We start from the raw sequence: 21,284 nt of genomic DNA, 5'->3' as shown, positions 1-21,284 counted from the left end.
GCATTAATCTCTTTTTTTGAATTGCCAATGTTCATCTTACTCCACTACATCAATTTCATCTTGCACTTATTAAGGTCTTCGTTAGTAAAACTCAGTTTATTCTCAACCATCCTAGGTTGACTCCAAGCTTCCTCCACTATCTTGTAGCACTCCTCCCTAAAAGATCAACTAGCCTTGAACCTGAATGGCTTAGCATTTCAATTCAAAAAGATTTTGTTCCATAGTGATGTGCAAAGGACTATGGTCTAAGCTCAGTGCTGGAAGAATGTCTACACTCGATCTAGGGAAGGCCTCAACCCATATATTGTTGCTAAATGATCTATCAAGCCTCTCTTTAGTGAAGGCCTCACCATATCTACCATTAGACCAAGTATATTTGTTGCAAATGAATCACATATCACTAAGACCACACTTATCCACAATCTCTCTAAAGGCCTCTATCTGGTTGTTAGATCTCAAGGCCCCTCCACATTTCTCTCCATAATCGAGTATCTCATTGAAATCCCCTACACATAACCACTCTTTGGAGTCCTTAGATTTGATTGCTTGGAGCAGTTGCCAACTCTCATTTATCTTTGCAGTGATAGGATTGTCATAAAACCCAATTAAAATCCAATTCACCCCAACATTTTCCCCCTTAACCAATAGAGAAATATGATTTGGGCATAGAAACTAAACTCAGCCTCAACATCATCCTTCCAAAGGAAGGCAATCCCTCCACTAAGCCCTTTACAATCAATGACAAAGTTGTTTTCAAACTTCAATCTCCTTTTTATTAATTCCACCTTATTCCTTTTACACTTTATTTCCATCAAGAAAACAAAAGATGAGAGCTTATTTTGCACCATTGGATGCAAGTCATGAACTATCCTATGGTTCCTAAGCCCTCCACAGTTCCAACTGAGGCAACTCATTGCTATTGGTGGGGCTGTGAAACAACCACCACCATATCTATAATGCTTGAGTCCACAATTTCATTTCCCTCAGTTTTTTATCTTTTAACCGTATACTTGATAGTTCCTTCATTTGACTAACTTGCGACTCCTTTATTTTTGGCTAAAAGGCCTGTATTACTCTCCCTTGGGCCCAAATTTAAAACTTCAAAACATTTATCCTTGGCCCTTCTTTTCCAGCTGGCCCTCTTCTTGGACTACTCCAAAACCTGAACTTGGTCAGTAATGAATTGATCAAGGGAATTAACCTGAGCCATCAGATCATTAGGAGCCTCAATATCCTATGCTGAGCTGTAATACTTGTTTTGACTATACATTTTTTGCTCATCAGCAGAATCTTTCCTTACTGAGCCAGTTTCCTCAGCCACTAGCATTTGACACGTCCCCCCCCCCCTCCTACTTTGATAATTGTAGTAACTTCTTTTTGTAGCTCTGACTCCCTTTATTTTTCAGGCATTGATTTTGAATTATCTAGATTCCTTAAAAATTGTAGACCTTCCATCTTAGAATCACTGGCCTTAATTTCTGCAGTTTCCATAGCAGGATCCTGAATCCACTCTCGAGATTCAATGTTGCCTTTTTGGGCTTCATCCCTGTCCTCCCCACCCTTCCTCCATGACTGGTATTCAAATTTAGCAGACTGACTATCCCCATCACCATACCTATTCTGATGAAATTCACTTTCCTCAAGTGCAGGGGCTTTTAGCCATACACCATATTGTTGTTGTCCACTATCACTCGAGACATTAGAACAAGCTTTATGGGAGTGTTTGATTACTCCACACTTGAAACAAAAAGTAGGCAATCTTTTATATTTAAATTGCACCCAAGACTTTTTACCTTCAACAGTTATGAACATATCTCGTAAGAGAGCTTTTGTGATGTCAACTTCCACCCTTATTCTCAAAAATTTCCCCCAACCAATCCCTCTAGCATCTACATGGACTTTGAGCACCCATCCTACACTTCCTCCAATATGATATCCCACTTCTTGTGTCATACAAACAAATGACATATTGTAAACTTGAATCCATAACTCCTTTTTATTGAAAGGCACCTCATTGATCAACATGCTACCATAAAAAATTTGAAGACACAAAAGCCATCGATCAAATGACCATGGCCTGCCATTGATCACTCGATGCGTGTCATTCTCCTTGTTGACTCCAACTTCAGATAATTGGATCCAACTCTCACACCTCCAAACCTTTGTCATTGTACTCTTGAATGCTTCTTTGTTAATAGATTTATCAGCCACAATCATGGCCAACAGACGAAACTGATCATGTTGCACTGCTCTAGCCATTGAAGTAGATAGTGGAACCATTCCCTATTTTTCCCTCTCAGTGAGACATAACCCCTCCCACTGCTTTGCTAACTCTTCCTCCATAATCACCTCTTCAAACCAGCCACGCTAGCCTAAGAGACTCACTCTATTCTAGAGACAAACCTCACCCAATAAGGAGAGGACCATTCATGCTTTAATTAATTCGTATAGCTTCTTTTCTTAACAAAACATATATTAATAATTATCATTTATTTCTTATTATATTATTCAAAATATTTCTCTTTTACAAAAGATAAGTTACATGCTAACTTAATAAAATCTTGGATTAATAAACAGTTAACTAAAAAACTTCAATTCATAGAAAAACTGATGTACACATCAGTGTATAAAATTATTTTTATAAGATTCCTCTTTAGACGAAGTAATTTTCTTTTGAGATGCGTTTTTTTTCTTGAAAAATTGGTAGATAAAATGAGGAGTTGCTTGAACATAATTTATTTTAAATTTGTTTTGTATTGGAGTTTGTAAAAATAGATAGACATAATAGAAAAGTTGTCTAGATAATTTTTTTGCAAGAGATTTGTTTTTTTTATTTTTTCTAAAAATTGTTTTGTTTTGTTTTTTTATGGAGCAAGTGATTCTAAAAATATATGTATTGAAGTTAAAAAAAAATCTTGAAACATTTTGGAAATCAAATTAATCCATATTCTCCAAAACACTCACAAGGAAGTGGGGTAGGGGATAAGTAGAGTACACCATGCTAAATTAATTAATATCCTTTAGATTTTTAGGGTCCTATTGGATACCATAGTGTTAGAATATTACCATACTTATGATAGAATATATTTATAATTGAGGAGGGAACAAATTCCTGCTCCTGGGCCGCGTGGGGTTCACCTCACTCAAGGCTCAGTCGGCCTAGGAAAATATCCCAATGAGGATGGAAGGAAAAAGAGAGGTTGGGTTTAGCCCAAGGGAGGGCCCACCCAGCAGGAATGAGGGTCGCACCCCAGCATGGCTTGCAACCTCCACGGTCAGACAGGGGGCACGCGGCATTAAATGCATAGAGGAGACGTCAAGCAAGGACTGGCACGCCGCATTAAATGAGCACCACTACCCCCACCCCCTCCATCGGGGTAGTGGATACACCATCCCTCACCTGCCAACATGGATGTTCAGGAACGAGAAGAGTCAGATTGTGTGTAGCAAAATAGGGTGATGACAGGCATGTCAAAAAGGACTTTGTGACCAAAACGGCACATGGTACAACTCAACACAACCCACTAGCAGCCATGGGGACCACCCCAGCTAACTATAAATAAGCGCCAAGAATGCAGGTAGAGGGATCTCTCTCTCTCTCTCCCAATTTCATATTACACTCCCACTGTGAACAAGAATTCTGACTTAGGCATTAGAGGTATCTCATACCCACCAAACCCCTTTCATCAAACCTTGCAGGGACAAAGCAACAGAAAGCCCTATTTGCCTAGTGTACGAAACATGGCATCAACAATAATATTTTAGCATATGTATGATAATATGATTTATTCTTTATCATATTTAATTTATTGAGTAAATTAATTAGTATCAATTAGTATTGTTGATTTATTTTTTCTATGATCTCATTCACCTATAAATACGAATATATAACAATTGAAAATAGTAAAAATGCAGCCGCATCGTCTATCTATCCGTTCTTCTCCTCTCCTCATCTCGATCCCTTTCTATTTTATTTCATTTTCTACGCATAGAAACATTATATTATCTTTTCTTGCTATATTTATCATGAGAGCAAATGAATGTGTATATAGGCTCTAAGTTATACTATATAGAACATTTTCATTTTACTTTTGTTGTGTTGTGTTTAGTGGCGAGCCTGGAATTTATATAATGTCTTTTGGGAGTAGGGCTGTAATCGAGCTGAGTCGGTCTTCAGCTCGACTCAAAATATTCGGGCTCGATATTTTTATTTATTGTTTGTTCGAGTTCAACTCAGTGAGCTAAATTCTCAACTCTAACTCGAGCTCAAGTTCATCCCAAAAAGAGCTCGAGCTCGGCTCGAATTGTTTATTTATTTATTTTTTAATAAGATTTAATAATTAGTAAATTAGATATAGAAAAAAATAAAAAAAATCTAATATTGAATTTGTACAACTAACAAGTAGAATCTCTATTGAATTATAAGATTTTAAAAATTTATAAATAATTAATATCTAACTGGTTGATATATCTCCATAATAACAATATATTATATGCCTACATAATTTATTAATACATACACATAATATGATAACATATATCTATTTCATATATCGTTCTCACGTACTAGTATATGAAATTATTAAATCTTATCAACTAATTATTGTACAAATTATAAAATATAACTATGAAGTATATTCAATATATAGATATAAGTAATTAGGTTACATATTATATATTTAATTATGAAAGTGTTCTGCTTATATTATTAGCTAATACACACACACATATATGAATAATACATAGGTGTATGTATATATTTATTAATATATAAATGAGTTTTAATTGAGTCGAGCTAACGAGTCGACTCAAGCATAAACGAGCGGGTCTTAACGAGTCTTAGCCGAGTTGAGTGGAATTTTGTCGTGTATGTGCTATTTGCTAATCGAGCAGGTATTTGCTTTCACGAGCGAGTTTTTTTTTCACGAGTTGAGTTCGATTCGAGTTTAACCGAGCAAGTACCGAGCAGGTTATCGAACAAAATGGTTCATTTACAGCCCTATTCGGGAACAAAATTCTATTACAATAATTTTTGTTTTTATTTAATGTATATTTTCAAATATAGCAATACAAAAAAGAACACATAAAAAACAAATTTTGGATCCTCAAGTTATCAAGGGTTTTACAATTTTTATAACAAACTACAAAAAATGACACTAATTCAGTTATACCCATTCAGGGGGAGGTTTGGATAGTAAGTTGAATTGAGTTAAGTTGAGATGAGATGAGAAAAAATGAAAGTTGAATAAAATATTGTTAGAATATTATTTTTTTAATATTATTTTTATTTTGAGATTTGAAAATGTTGAATTGTTTATTATTTTTTGTGTGAGAATTTAAAAAAATTGTAATAATGAAATGAGATATTCTCTCAATCCAAACAATGCCTAATTAAAAAAAAAGGTGACCTGGTACAATCTTGATGCTCACATCATTATAAAGGGTGCAAAGTGTAATATTTTATAGGTGCCGAGTGTATTAATCTCTAAGAAAAATCAACATGTTCATCAGCCTGAAGATACTTAAGACACATTATGATTGCAACAGATCATAAATTTTAAATTATTATTTTCTAATCATACTTAATTTGTTGGTGATTAAAAAAAAACAATTTTTTTACCTATAAGTTAAAAAAGTAATATTAGAAACAATTCTAAATATGCAAGTCTCCTGTACTCTCTTTAAAAAGTAGAGTCTATCATTAAAAAATAATATTTTTATGTGGGTTTCAAATTTATTCATTTTTTTTAAAGAGCATATAAAACTTATACACTCTAGATTGTAAATACCATTTCTTATTTCATAATTAGAATTATGAAGTTATTTTGAAACTTTTTAGGCTAAGGGATTTTTCAAGAATTTTTTTAGATAGAGAGAGGGGTGTTTTGAACTTTCTGTAAGATTTCAAGAAGTTAAGAATTATAGAGAATAATTTTTTAACAACATTTTTCTTTTTTGAGTTTTAACTTATATTTTAAATAATAAATAGTTAATTATTTAATAATTTTGATGTTATTATTGAATATGAATAATAATATTATAGGTTGGGAAAAAAAATAATATTATAGTACATGTTGGATCGAATAATTACTCGACACGTCACACAGGGACGCATCTGAAAGAAAACGGTTAGCCCTAGCTGGTCTCGTCCATTTCTTTTTCCCATCTCTCAAACAGTAATAGAAGAGAAATCCCCTTTGGCAAAATTCCCTCTCCCAGCAAAAACACGATCAGGCCGAGGCAAGGGGTTAGCATAGCCACCCAGTAATCTAATCGATAAATCAATGAATGAGAAAAAATAGGTAAGCTAACTAACTCAAAATTGGAGCTTTAATTGTCACCTTCTGTGTTTGGTTGGTGAGAAAACTGTACCGATTATCGTTTTGGTTAGCAAGTGACGTTGTAAGCAAAGTTTGGTTCTTTTCCTTTACATTTTCTCGTCAGCCATACAAGAATATGCACACATGCTTTAGCTCCCGTAGAAGCGTTGCCATGACTCTAGTTTCCTCCAAAACTTAATACAGATAGAACTCTTAGAAAGATGATGGCAACCTCGGGTTGAGCCCGTCGTTATTAACTAATAAGAATCTTGCTGTTACTTAACCATGATTTGTCCTTACCATAACATTGGATTGGAATTTATCACGCAATGTTCCTCTGTGGGAAATATTGTGAATTTGTGCATAACTTGGATAAGTTGTAAAGTTTTCGCGGGATATATTCGTTTATATCTAAGTTTATGCGTTCCGTTCACGATCCTGATGATTTTGGCCTAACATGATTTGAACAGGTTTCTTTGACTAATTCGAGAGGTAATTCCAAGATGCGTGGAGTTAAAAGGTAGTATAGTTTCTATAATTAATTCGAGAGCTGATTCTCAGATGTGTAGAGTTGAAAGTTAGTATACTCTTTGCCGATGGCTACTTCCGAATCTATTATTCAAGCTCTATCCGGGTCTTTATTACCTCGCCTCCATCATTCTGATCCATGTACCAACAATTCAAGCCCAGTGCATGCTCTTAAACTCAACGTTAGTAATACAAGGAAATGGAGTAAAGTGTACGTGCAAGTCAACGGCTACTCGAGAATGTTACATAATTGCAGGACCTATGGAAGTCGACGGCTGTTTGATGTTTTTCGTTGGAAGAAAGATGCTAGTAGGTTGGAATCTATGGGTTGCAAGTGCCGACAGGCTGAAATTTTTTGTGGGGGGATGACAGAGGATCAAAATGAGACCCGGTCCATGGGTGAAGCAATTAGACCAAGATCAGTTCCTGTCAATGGGATAAGCAGTGCAATGGATATTGAAGAATCTGAGGTGGGTAAACAATTCAAACATGAAAAGGGAGGTCCTTTTTCAGATGGCATGTCAACTGTAGCTGGAACAGTGAAAGACCACAAGTATGGGGAAACTCTAGAAGATGAAGCATGGAACTTATTGAGAGATTCCATTGTTTATTATTGTAACAAACCTATTGGAACCATTGCTGCTAAGGATCCTGGCAACACTAGTATTCTGAACTATGATCAGGTCTTTATTCGGGATTTCATACCTTCCGGGATAGCTTTCCTTTTAAAGGGAGAGTATGAGATTGTACGAAATTTCATTCTATACACCCTTCAGTTGCAGGTAATATGATTTTCTTTTGATTAATTATTCAATAAACCACCTCATGCTTACGGAAGGAAAGACTATCTTTCATGCTATGAAGTTTTTGTTTTTAAATGTTAACCCATATTTAGATTCAGGCCTGGGAATTGTTTTACTAACACTCCTTCTTTGTTACTTTTGACCAAGAAATCTTTCTCCATATTTTATTTCCATATAAATATATAGGGAAGAGTTGATTGGTTATCATATTGGACTATTGTGAATGTGCTTCAGCTTAACATTTAATGTGGGGAATAGCCTTAAGGGCTATGTACCAACTGTCTCGGTTTTTTGGGGACTGCATTATGAAATATCTGGGAGTTGTGAACTATTTTTAAATTTCACGTTTAATAGGTCTCTTTGTAATCCCCAATTGAAGCTAGAATCTTACTTGAGCCAGATGTTGTCTCTGAGTTCTATTATTTTAATTCCTAATATAGATGAGTGATGAATACTCCTCTTTACAGAGCTGGGAGAAAACCATGGATTGCTATAGTCCTGGTCAAGGGCTAATGCCAGCCAGCTTCAAGGTGCGCACTGTTCCACTAGACCGTGATGAATCTGCAACTGAAGAAATATTAGATCCTGACTTTGGTGAAGCAGCGATTGGTCGAGTTGCACCAGTTGATTCTGGTTAAAGTTATTGTGACTAATGATTTCTTCTTTCAAAATGTGTGGTTTTGTGAATATTTATTTAATGTTAATGTAATCTTACTCCCAGGACTGTGGTGGATTATACTGTTACGAGCGTATGGAAAAATTTCTGGAGATTTATCCGTGCAAGAGAGAATTGATGTGCAAACTGGGATCAAAATGATTTTGAAGTTGTGTCTTGCTGATGGTTTTGATATGTTTCCTACATTATTAGTGACTGATGGTTCTTGCATGATAGATCGTCGCATGGGAATTCATGGCCATCCTTTGGAGATTCAGGTTTTCTTTTTTGATCACATTAATACACCTTTCATATCAGTCAGTCAAGGATTTTTTTTTTCCTTTTGGTATTTAATACCTATATTGAGAAAAATACATTTATAGCGGGTTGCTTGTGAACGTTATAAGATAACTTTCTGGTTACTTTAGAAGTTGTAAGCTGACATGTAGTGCTGATGTTAACAACAAGGCATTTTGGCTGCTCGTTATTTTGTAAGGCTAAATTCAAGTTAAAATGCCACTATTACAATTAAAGAAAATTGTAACCAATAAGAACTAAGAAGAACTGAAGTTTGAGTTTAGACTATTTAGGGCTATTATGTTCTTTTGTTTGCAGAAGCCGAAGCTTCTGGTTCATGTTGATGAGCATTCTTCCTGTCTCGGAGAAAGCTTGAATGGATATCACTTTGTGCATGATATTGCTTGTTTTTGCAGGCACTCTTTTATTCAGCATTACTTTCTGCACGTGAGATGCTTGCCCCTGATGATGGATCAGCCGACCTAAGACGGGCAATAAATAATCGTCTAGTTGCTTTATCATTCCACATAAGGGCATATTACTGGATAGATATGAGAAAACTCAATGTGATCTACCGTTATCAGACAGAGGAATACTCCTATGATGCTGTTAACAAGTTCAACATATACCCAGATCAGATTCCATCCTGGTTGGTGCAATTTATGCCCAGTAAAGGAGGCTATTTGATTGGAAATCTGCAGCCTGCTCACATGGACTTTCGTTTCTTTTCTCTTGGAAATTTATGGTCTATCGTAAGCAGTCTTGCAACGTTGGATCAGTCACATGCCATATTGGACCTTATAGAAGCAAAATGGGAAGTATTAGTTGCAGAGATGCCATTCAAAATATGTTATCCTGCTCTGGAAGATGTGGAATGGAGAATAATCACCGGCAGTGATCCCAAGAACACGTGATGCCCTTACTTTGATTTTTATTAAGTTCCTGTTCCTGTTTTACCTTCTTTCCTTAGGTTTGTTCCTTGTTGCCACTTTTTTTTAAAACAAAAAAACATTGTTGCTTGTTGCAGTCCTTGGTCTTATCACAATGGAGGTTCTTGGCCAACTTTGCTCTGGCAGGTAAGTTTGCTTTATTTTTTTTGTACTTTAGGTTTTGTTGAAACTATTTCATTTAGATTGATTTCAGAGTGCAATATTAAGTTAATGTTTTTCCAAATAATACCTGTTTTTAAATATTAAGCTTGTTGACGCACTAATAACGTATTGCCACCACGTAATGTGCTAAATTCCTAGGAACTGTGTACCACTGTGATGAACATGAATACCCTTGATATCTATAGAAATTTTGTAAACCCCCTCCTCTCGTCACACTGCATTATTTATATTCTTGTGTGTATGTATTTTTTATGATAAGCAAGTCTGAGTTCAAATGGATATAATGTCAAGATACACTTCTCTTCTTATCTTCATGTATCTAAGAAGACTTCAAAATGGTCAAATCCTAAAACTCTTTGTCCCAAATACAATAGGCCACTGTGTCAACAAACACTTATTTGTCCCATACTTGTTCTTGGTCTTTACCTGCAGACTTTGTTTTTTAGTTGAAGGCAAATATTTTCCTTAAACATCTCTATAGAACTAAATAGCAACAGCCTTGTTCCCATCGAAACTTACAACTGTAATGCCTCGTGCATCTAAGGTGTCTAATTTGTATGTGTATATTGTCTTAATGATTGTGATGTGGCATGTTAAGGTTTTCAAAAAGCAGGGACAGAAGGCAACAGCCCAGAGGCTTGATGATCGATGTTGTCATAGTACATGCCTCTAGATAATTGTTATTGATATTTGGCAAGTTCTTTCCAGCGACTTTTATCAAAGTGGATATAGGTCTGTAATGCTTGACCTATGCCAATCTCTTGGCATAATTTGAAAGTGTGAAGCAGCACCCTCTGCTTTAAAGGATTTGGTTAGTCCATGGTTCCTTTGGGCCATGCAGGTGGTAGTTTGTCAGGCTAGCTTGAAGTAATTTAAAACACCAAACAAGGGATATTTAGGAATCACAGTAAAACACATGGGATGCGTGTCATTACCCTAGTTTGGTATTTTATGCAACTTCATATTCCTTACTTGGGCAAGATAAGAAGCCTGTATCATATGGGTCAGCATGTTGCTTTCATGTATTGTTCATGATTTCCTTGTATCTACTGCTGCTTCTAGCTAGGTGTGCATATGTATTTTTTGTGGGCACTGGATGTTTCGGTTGATCTAGTAGGTTAGGAGAAATAGCTGTGCATTTCACCACTAAAACATGTATAGTATGTTGCAATCGATTAGGACATTGACTCAAAGTATACTCTTATGTAATTAACATAGCGTGGGTTATGGTTTCTCAGCTCACTGTAGCATGTATAAAGATGAATAGACCAGAAATCGCCTTGAAGGCTGTGAATGTTGCTGAGAGACACATTTCTGGAGATAAGTGGCCTGAATATTACGACACCAAGCGAGCAAGATTTATTGGAAAACAGGCACGGCTATATCAAACCTGGTCAATTGCAGGATATCTTGTGGCAAAGCTCCTCCTTGCCAACCCAAATGCAGCAAAGAATCTTGTAAACGAGGAGGATCCAGAGCTTGCCAATGCTTTTTCTTACATGATCAGTGCCAACCCAAAGAGGAAACGGGGTCTAAAGAGACAGGGCTTCATAATATGAGTTCAAATTTTGAAGTCAAGAGGGAGGATTCAGATGAGTGAGCTATTTATAATTGGGCAAACAAAACACTTTTTGGTATTTTCATCCAATACAGTTACGGTTGAATAGTTTCTTTCTGGAAAAGAAAGGTTTTGTATAGTGTTAAGCTCAATAAACAACCTGTAAAATGATGTAGTCCTGCTGTTTTGGTTTGAAGACATTGATTTATTGTGATAATTTGCATGCTGACAGATAGTATTTGGTGATTTAGAAAGACATGTTCTATACTAGTTTCTAATGCAGGCATCTCTCTCTTAAAAATTACCCCTTTTCTGGAGTGTTCATCTGAAAGTGGGATCTTCTTGAGCTGTGAAATTGCCTTTTTAACATATTTTGGCAACAAAGAGAACTGATGTACAACGAGCGTGAATTGGTTGCTCACCTCTAATGTTGCCCATTGACCTGGAGTGATTTACTCCGCCCTTCGCACATCCTCAGCCCATTGTCTTCTTTCTTCTTCTTCTTCTTTGAGTGGTATGTCAAAATCAGATGGTTTTTAAATATTTTGTGAAAGCCCTATGTGTTGGGCAAGCAGGACTGAGAAGAAACTTGGAAGAGTAGGGAAGGAAGCAGAAATAGAGAGAAGCAACCCAAATAAAATAAATGAATTATTCAATGAATTTGCCTCGCATCACTCTCTCAACTTTTGCTCATAGAAGTCTGTATCTGGAAGATTTTGTGTGAACCTTATTTCTTTAGCAGTCCCTTGGACCCCCCCTACGATGCATCCTGACAAGAATTTTTGGGTGCGTGGAGAACCTCTTGATGGTTATTTAATGGGACATCCGTTTTCTAGACGCATTTCTAGTGAACTGCGGAAGTGGTTGCTGATCATTTCAACCACTTCATTGGACTATTAATGCTTAATTTGTTGAGATAAAAGTGCATATTCTCTATGCTAATAATATATCTTACAAATCAAATCTTACTATGTCGGCAGTTTGCTAATTGTTGCCTCTAATATATCTTACAGATCAAATCTTACTATGTCGGCAATTGGGTACATGTATCTTCCAAACTGTAATGAGAAACAATATTTGAAAGAATGATAACCCGACACGAACTCAAATGAATTGACACAAATTGTCAACCCTATTCTTGTCAGTTACATCCTCCTTTCCCATTTCTAAGGCTGGTTTCCATGGCTTGATCAGTGGTGATATTTTGCCCTATAATGGACGATATGAATATTAATGTTAAAGGAGGTTAAAGGAGCTAATATCATTGAATACTGAACATCAGGAATGCAATAAGGAGAGGGAAAATGAATGGAAGAGAATGCTATGCGGTTAAAAGATGTAAAGGCTGCATATTAAGCAATCAGAGTTGTTTACACTGCTCTAGCTTGGTTGATCAAAGCACTGGTGCATGAATGAAATATTTCTAAGCCTTCACAACTGCTTTAACCGGCATATAAAACCTGGGATTCAAATGTAAGTAGCGCATTTATGAACAAGGTTAATTCTGTCAAAAGAAAAGCTCATGAACAAGGCTAGAGTGAGCACACAAATAATAAAAATGCTCACCTACATTCCCGTTCGGACTCTTAGCTACTGACTCAGTATGGAAGTATAAAAACCTATGATTTGCTCTCACTTCTATGGATTATTTACATTATAAGCTATGTTATCAGTTGAAACCGGTATGAAAAGGCTAAAAAGCCATGTTCTAACTAGAATAGCTCAAACTCCACATTCTCTCCAGCAGCCTCGAGCCCATTACACTTGGAGCTTTCCTTTTTCCGCGCAGCCGATGCAACAAATTCCATATCGGATGACTTCGGCAGCTCTGGTGGTACCGCACAACGTATCAGAGCCCAATTAAGGCCTTCGAAGAAGGCGTGCTGCTTGATCTCTGCAGCTCCTTTCACAGATCCCAACCTGTTTTCAGGGTCCTTGATTAATAGGCCTCTGATCAGATCTCTTGCATGAAAGCTAACAACAGGGCTATTGGGAAACTTGAGGCTCCGTGACACTACATTAGACAATGTTTCCTCGTTTCCTGAACCCTTGAAGGGTGTCTTGCCATATAACATCTCGAACAGAAAAATTCCAAACGTCCACCAATCCACCGCACTCCCATGACCCTCAGCTTTGATGATCTCGGGAGCAAGGTACTCATGGGTTCCTACAAAGGAGTTCGATCGGGCACTCGTTGGCTCCACAACAAGTTGAGGCAGCGGACTGACCTGGGCAGCTAGATCAGCTTTTATCTTCCGAGCTTTTGCAGCAGCAGATATAAGTCTAGGAGTGAAGCATGGGACTTGCCAGGATGGTTGGAGGCAAAATGGGTCGATGCAGCTGGATTCAGTGCATGGACTTGACATCTTTTTTGCGGGCTCCATGACAGGAGAAGATGATTTAACCACCATTGGATTGACAGCACATCTGAGTGACAAGTCAAAATCTGAGAGCATAATGTGACCATCTTCTCTGACCAGAATATTTTCGGGTTTCAAGTCCCTATACACAACTCCTAGCATGTGTAAATACTCCAGTGCAAGAAGGACTTCAGCAACATAAAACCTGCAAATGCGATGGCATGAATTACTCCAGAGAAGACAGAGGATGAGGAACATTTTCATTGTGGATGACTGAGATATAAAGCAATTCCTTCATTTTCTGTTAGTACAAGGAAATTAAGTTCTCTACCTCATATAATCTATGATTATCATGGAAAGTCCAGCGTAGTTTTAGCTAATAGAAGTTGACAACCTAAATATAAATAAGTATGATTCAATTGGCACATTATAGATCCATGCCACTTTGCCAGACAACTCATTACCCACCCCAATTATAAGACATGCATATAATCTCTATTCATTACTTACGGGTACCAGGAATCATATGTAAATTGACATGAATCTGATTTTTACCTAGGGTGTATCTTTGGTCAGGATGTGGTGTAAAAGTGGCTTTTATACCTTCCAAGCACACATCATTACATCATAATTCTACAATGAATTAAACCACACCAAATTAAATTTTTTTAAAAGGAAAAGTCTAAAATCCTAAATGTGAACCCTAAACTCTGACAAACCCAAATACTAATTAATCTTAAGACAACTTTACTCCAGCCATCAGCTGGAATCCAGTGGCTAGTGGCCGGAGTTTGGCAGTCGGCTGTTGGAGTCTGGCACCAGCCTCCGGAATTTGGTGGCAGCAGCCATGATTAATTTAAAAAAAACAAAAAATATATATGTTTCGATTTTTCAAAAGCCCGCTTCACACTGCATCCTGATTTTATATTTTTCCTTTTACCTGTTAAGCACAGGCTGTGCGTACCCAGAAATTCAAGGTCAGCATCAACTGAAAACCAATTCTGTGAGCCACCCACTCTCCTGTCAAGTATTATACTAGTGCCAAAGGTTTCACCATTCAATACCAGTGCTCAGATCTATTTTCATCCATCCATCAGTTGAAAAAATAGTTCCAACTCCAAAGTTTTTTTTTTCCTGATATGTAGTTCTGACTATAAAGTGAGAGCTTAAGACCTTGTTTACCCAATCCTCCCCATTATTTGGGTCCATGTTCTTTGAGCCCATCCATCCAATGTATCTAGAGGAGCATACCTTCACTAATTTCCAAAGGCATATCAACCAAAGGAAAGTGGCAGCTACAAGGCCACAAATCATAGTAACGTTTACCTTATGATAATACCCACTCTAATGGTAAGATAGTTTTCAATTTCAGATCACCTTGACATTATGTAAGCAAGATAGAAAGAAATTTAATCCAACCGTGGATCTACCACAATATTATCATAATAAAAAGTTAAAAACTAAAGTTGTATGATTTTTTTTAGGTAATTCAAACTAGGGGGAGCTCTGTTCTAATATATATGTACGTTGCATATAATATACAAGATAGAGATCCTCTCCAACTCTCTGCCCATATCACATGGTCTAATTCAGAGATAGATAAGCAAAGTATATGGGTCCACCTTGGCCCCACAATGCCCAAAGGGGACATGGGAAACATTAAATATTGTAAGGGCCACAAGCTATGTCTATCTCTCTCTGAATTAGACCATCTACTTTAGGCCATAACTTGGAGAGAATCTTAATCAAATAATATTTATGCATCAGAAGTATCTGGGAGAATATGACCACCACTCATAATTAAACTATTTTTTTTTTATTGATACCACTCATAATTAAACTATTGAATAAGACATATCACAGGACCTTATTATATATTCACATGTCATTGTCACATTTCATAACATTATGGAGAAAAAAATGCATGATCAAATCTTCAGAACTGAACCTCAACAAGAAACAGTACCTGGCAGCTAGTTCAGAGAAACTTCTACTTGGTTGCTTCTGTCGCAGCACATGTAAGTCTCCACCTGGACAATACTCCATAACCAAGCATGACAGCTTATCGGTTGCAAAATGGGCATACAGTGTCGGAAGAAAAGGATGATCCAGCATTTGTAGTATCTCTCTCTCAGTTTGAGCCCTCGGCATTTTTTTCCTGCTAACCAGGAATTCATTATCCATCACTTTCAATGCAAATAGGCAGTTTGTACCAGTTAGCTCAGCGAGATAAACAGTTCCAATATCCCCACAACCAAGCTTCCTGAGCAATTTAAAGTGCCTCAAACCCAAGCTTCCTTGCTGTTTCTCAACACTGTGGATGGCTTCCCATCTCAAGTCTTTTGACATGTGAGGCCTTTTGCCACTACGACTAGACCCACATGCATTGCTGTCCTCACTATAGGTTGTGCTACTGCTATACTCACCAATACTACTTTTTGAGCTTTGGGAGAACTCCCCCTTTTCTCTAGACCTTGATCTCTCATCAGCTTTTGTCACTGGAGATTTATTTCTGTTAGTACAATTCAAACCGAAGCCAGGTCTACTTGAGCCTGCATCCAAAGTACCTGAATTGACTTCAATGCATATATTCATACTGCTGGATGCTGGAGAAGCTTTCTCATTTCGTTTCATATCATGATTCATAGAACAAGTTTGTCTCTGGTGGTCCAAATTACTTATACTAGGAACCAAATCATCCTCAACCTTTTCACTAGATGGATTGCAGCTGCTTGAGGCAAAATTTGAATCCTGTTCTACTTTCTTGTTAACAAAGTTCTTGTTTCCAGAGATTGGCTTCATTAAATGTGGACCATTACTAGTCCATTTGTTTATCCTAGTAGCACTGCTGAAGCTAGGTATGGAGGCCAGAGAATGCAACTTACCTTTATGCGCCCCATCTAGCGTTGGAGTTTTGCTAGGTACTTCTATTGAGGTGGGAGCAGCTGCATCCATCCCCTGAATGTTCTGGCTAGCATGAGTAATTGACAAATCAGCAGCTCTCAATTTTTGAACAATCTGACCAGGTGATGATAATTTGGTCATCATTGCCTCTGTCATTATTTTATCTGACGAAGGAGTAAAAGGATGAACCCTTGCTTTTGATAACTCTTCTTCGAACACTTGTGCGCACTCAGGCGTCAAAGCAGAAAGTTTTGATGTGCTTTCTTCTGGTACAAGAGAGACTTCCATCAAATTCCCCTTACCTCCTTTTATTGGAACACCAGATCCATCTGCCTCAACCACCACTGCCCTATACAATCTTTTGATAGCCCCTGCTTCCGAGACCCCTGATAACCTGCCTGGCTTAGATAATCGCTTCATAGCAGCCATCTCTGAGGCCTGTGAGATGCATAGTCCTCTCAGGGCTTGCTTCAAACTCACAGGCTCTGAGATCCCAATTCCCGACGAATGGAATGAACTAATTCTCATCGGCCTTTTCTGAGCACTCTTTCGCAAAGGGTCTCTACCAATTTCTGGTGACTGACCCAATCTTCTAGCTTTAGCTCTGATGTCAATTGCCTGGAAAAGGCGATTAATATCATCCTCTATAGAATAATTATTTCCTGAGTCTGACCTGTGGAGCTTTTCATTTTGCTCGTGCACTTTCAATTGAGAATCAGAGTCTTCCGTTGATTCAACGATTTCACTAGTACTGGGTAGGGTATCCATTGTTTCCTTATTCATCCAAAATTCCACAAAAGGTAGACACAGCCTTGAAAGTAATTCTAACCCAATTCTAGAGAAGAATTTCGAATATGGGTGAGCATAGAGAGTAGAAAACACGCCGCAAATTTTCTGAAGCTTCCTTCAATCATAGTGATTTGCAATTCAAATTGCTCCTTAACGTTTCTTCAGAAATTCAAAGTTGAAACATTTAAATCTGTAATGATTACCAAATTTTAGACCAAGTACATGACTTAAAATTATATCTTAATGCAATAAATTACGTAATTTTCCATCAACAATGAACGAAAAATTACTTGATTTTTTATCTTCATTTACAGCTAGTACATCACCTGACCCAATTAAAAAAAACAACACGCCTCAGCACAACTTGCAGCAACCATGTCCACCTATTTGGTTCCCCCAAAGAACATGCAAATTAGTTCACCTGTGTCCATGACCTATCATAGACTCGTAACAATTTTTTTTATCGGCAAATTCAACTCATGGTTATTATTGAACCTGCAATCCTATCCTCCAACCATTGGTCAAGTGGGTGGAGGAAATGCCATTTGATCCAAGGATCAACAGCAAAACCATAAGGTTGTTTTCCTCCTTTCTAAGTTCTATGCAAGATCACAAACTCTGAGTAGTTTTAATGTATTAGGTTTGATATCATAGGACCTTAGTTTTGAAGGCATTCATTTCTACTTCTTAATCGGATAATAAGAATAATAAATGAATAAAAGTATAGCCAAGATTCTCCAACAAAACCTTCAAGGTTCTCAACCCAAAGAAAAGAATGTGCATGCCTAGCTAGCAAGCCAATCAAGTGATCAAACCTAGCTCCTTTCTTCCTGACTCATTCCCACAATCACCCCCCAACCACCATAAGTCAGGAACAGCCAAATGATGATGGATCTAATTAATCCTTTTTTTCTTTACATTGGTTGAGATTAAAAAATATATATATTTATATATATATTCTTACACTAAAAGACATTAATTACGAACAATATTTGGAAAAAAAATCTTGAGGTAATTAACGTTTCCACCAGCCGATAAAGTAAAACAGTAAAGTTAATCTGAAAAATTAACGTTAAAAATGAAAAAAATAAAAAGAGATCAAGAAAATAAGAACTGAAAACAAAAGAAATACAACATGTAACTGCCAACTCAAAATTCACTCCCTTTATGTACCAGATATCAAAACAAAAGAAACTGCAACAACAAGAAAAGCAGCTAAACAGAGACTTTTCATGTTACAGAAAAAAAGGAAAGAAAAAGAAATGCAAACCTGGAACAAGATCAGAGTGGTCCCGAGAAACACAGACTGATCGATAACCAGCCACACACAGAAAGTAGAAAAGACGCCCCTTTTTTTCGAACGGAAAGAGACTCGGCGTCGGAGACGCTTTCTGGGCTTACTTTTGGTGGTTTGGGGTAAAGGGTGCAGAATTGGGCACGAAGAGACAAGATTAGTTTGGCTAGAGGTTGAAGGGAGTGAATGAGGGGGGAGAGAGAGAGAGAGAGGGGAAAAGAAAAGGTTGAAAGAAAGGAAAATCACGAGAAATATCAGACAGACTCGCACTCACTGCTACCACAACTGCGACTGCTGCAACTACAGCTTCTCGCCAGCCCCTCTCTACTGCTTCTTTCCCCTGTCTCTTTCCTTCTCTCTCTCTTTCTCTCTCTCGAGTGGCGGAAAGAAAGAAGAAAGGCACAGTTTTCGCTCCCTTTCCTTCTTTCCGTCATTGACTCGGTAATCAATTTGGAGACGTCGAATACCATAAGCCTTCCCACTCATCATTATCAGCAATTTTGAAGTCCCAGATTACAGTTTTATTTATTATATTATTATTCCATCCTAGGATATTTTATATATATATATATAATCCAATATTTTAAAATTTTCTAAACACAATTATTTTTATAATTCAGTATAAAATGAAAGGTATTTTTATAAAATTTATATTTATTTTTAATAAATTAATATGATTATATTAATTATTTTTTATTATAAAATAATTATAAAAAAGTTGTAGTAATATCATCTTCAGAATTAATATTACTTTAATTTTTAACTTTGTTATTAAGAGTATTTATGTCAAAAATTTGATGGAGGAAGTATAGTATAAATTTTTTGACAATTCAAGAGATAATTTTTAAAATTGATAAGGGAATTTGTATATTTTCTCCTCTTTCTTTTTTTATTAATATCGAATATTTAAAAATAACATTCTAACTAATCTCGAGAGTGCACAAACTCTCAGTAAGGAGTTATATTTTCTCCTCCCTTTACAAAATCGCATGAAAAACATTTCACATGACACTAACTCAAGTATAAGTAGTGCATCAACTCATCTACAATCATTCACAAGTCTTTAACAAAATAATCTTTTTTTAAAATTAAACACATGAAATGAAAGCAAGAGTGAAAATAAATTTAAAAAAAATGATATTTTATTAAGTAATTATATAAAAATTGTAAATGGGTTGTTGCTTTGGCAGATAAGACCAAATTCATGTGAAAAAAAAAAGAGAGAGAAGAAATTCCATTTAAGAAGTGCATTGTAAAGGCTTTTGACTTTTCTAAAATTGATTTAAAAAGAAATTATGAAATTAATTAACTGGTTATACATTGAAGGGGAATTGAAAGATTCCACCCTATGCACCTCCCAAAGTAAAAACCTATGACCTAATCCCAACGCTTTTTTATTTCTTTTTTTTATTTTATAAAAATTATTGCTATATGGAGTTTGAGTGGGGCCTGTGAGTGTCCCCCTTCACCATCAATGGTCTACTTTGGCAAACAAAAATAGGGATGATATTTTTTTTATGAATCATTAGGATAAAGGGAGTCACGGTAGATTATATAAAAGTAATTTTATATTATAAATTGATGTAATTTTATATAATTTATATAATTTATTTTATAATAAATTTATTTTTATATAATTATTTTATGATTAGAATATTTTTTTTTAAATAAAATTAGTCGGATACAGATGATAAAAATGAGTAAATTCTAATACGACTCAAATAATTATATATTTTAATTTGATTCAAATAAGTCATATTACTTAGAGTCAATTTTTTTATATATATATTATAAATAACTTTATTCTAAACCTTATATAACACACTTAAAATCTCATGATTAAGCTTAGATATTTTTTATTGGATATAATTTAATTGTATAGTTACCATTTTTTCACGAAACATTTTCTCATTTGCTTGATCACCTCTTTACATGAGTATTGAAATTGGAAAAGGAAAGACATCCTGAAAGGCATATATTTTGTAGTAGTTGATAACAAAACTTCAAAATAATAGTTCTTTGATTTTCTTAATTTTTGATCTTAGGATTTTGGTTTTGGTTGTTTAGAATTTGTCGGAGATTTTATTTTATGGTTACTTGCAATTTAAAGATTCTTCATGATTGTGGATTTTCACTTTCCAACGCTTTGTTAAGTTTTTTTGAAGTCACTCTACTATTATTGTAGGTATTTTTCATTTCATTTATATTTAGGGATAAGAATATCATTAACTATTTGTTTGTGTTACTAAAAGCTTTTGTTAGGTTTGTACTAGGCCTGCTTCTCGTCCTATACGACCCGGCAGCAACCCTCTTTGCCTCCCAACCTTGCTTGGGTGAAGTTGCCGAATGTTATCCTACTCCCATGCCCTCCTTACAAAAGGAATTCTATCCCCGTCATATAGGGGGATAGATGGAGGGCGAGAGCCAACTACTCCCCCGTTCGTAAATAACCAACCAAAATTGAACAAAAACCAAACAAAAAATGAAACAGGAACGATTCAAGCCCAAAAAACGACGACTCCATTGGTCTCTTGTTCGCAACCAGAGAATGATGCCTCAACCAGAGACCCATGGCGTCGTTCTCTATTTCACAACCAGAGATAGACAATGTGCATGTTTCGTTCGCAACAAGAGAATGATAGTGTTGTAACCAATAGAAAGACT

The 21,284-nt window shown here is 36.2% G+C and overlaps 2 protein-coding genes across 2 annotated transcripts; one reads left to right on the top strand and one right to left on the bottom strand.

The window, feature by feature from the left end:
- Window positions 1-6,174: 6,174 nt before the first annotated feature.
- On the top strand, window positions 6,175-11,543 carry LOC109011779 (alkaline/neutral invertase E, chloroplastic-like). Its single transcript, XM_018993098.2, has 7 exons — window positions 6,175-6,302; window positions 6,791-7,630; window positions 8,119-8,284; window positions 8,373-8,584; window positions 9,020-9,513; window positions 9,631-9,679; window positions 10,954-11,543. Exons 2-7 carry the CDS (start codon window positions 6,917-6,919, stop codon window positions 11,272-11,274), a joined length of 1,956 nt encoding a protein of 651 aa, XP_018848643.1. The 5' UTR covers window positions 6,175-6,302; window positions 6,791-6,916; the 3' UTR covers window positions 11,275-11,543.
- A 1,062-nt stretch (window positions 11,544-12,605) lies between these two features.
- Window positions 12,606-19,085, bottom strand: LOC109011780 (serine/threonine-protein kinase D6PKL1-like). The gene is made up of 3 exons (XM_018993102.2): window positions 18,597-19,085; window positions 15,600-17,516; window positions 12,606-13,838 (listed from the first exon to the last, which is right to left on the bottom strand). Exons 2-3 carry the CDS (start codon window positions 17,318-17,320, stop codon window positions 12,986-12,988), a joined length of 2,574 nt encoding a protein of 857 aa, XP_018848647.1. The 5' UTR covers window positions 17,321-17,516; window positions 18,597-19,085; the 3' UTR covers window positions 12,606-12,985.
- Between the last annotated feature and the right edge of the window lie 2,199 nt (window positions 19,086-21,284).

Source organism: Juglans regia, chromosome 5 (assembly GCF_001411555.2).
Source record: "Juglans regia cultivar Chandler chromosome 5, Walnut 2.0, whole genome shotgun sequence".
Classification (NCBI taxonomy): domain Eukaryota; kingdom Viridiplantae; phylum Streptophyta; class Magnoliopsida; order Fagales; family Juglandaceae; genus Juglans; species Juglans regia.
The sequence above is the reverse complement of the archived record's forward strand: the minus strand, read 5'-3'. Positions and strand labels throughout refer to the sequence as shown.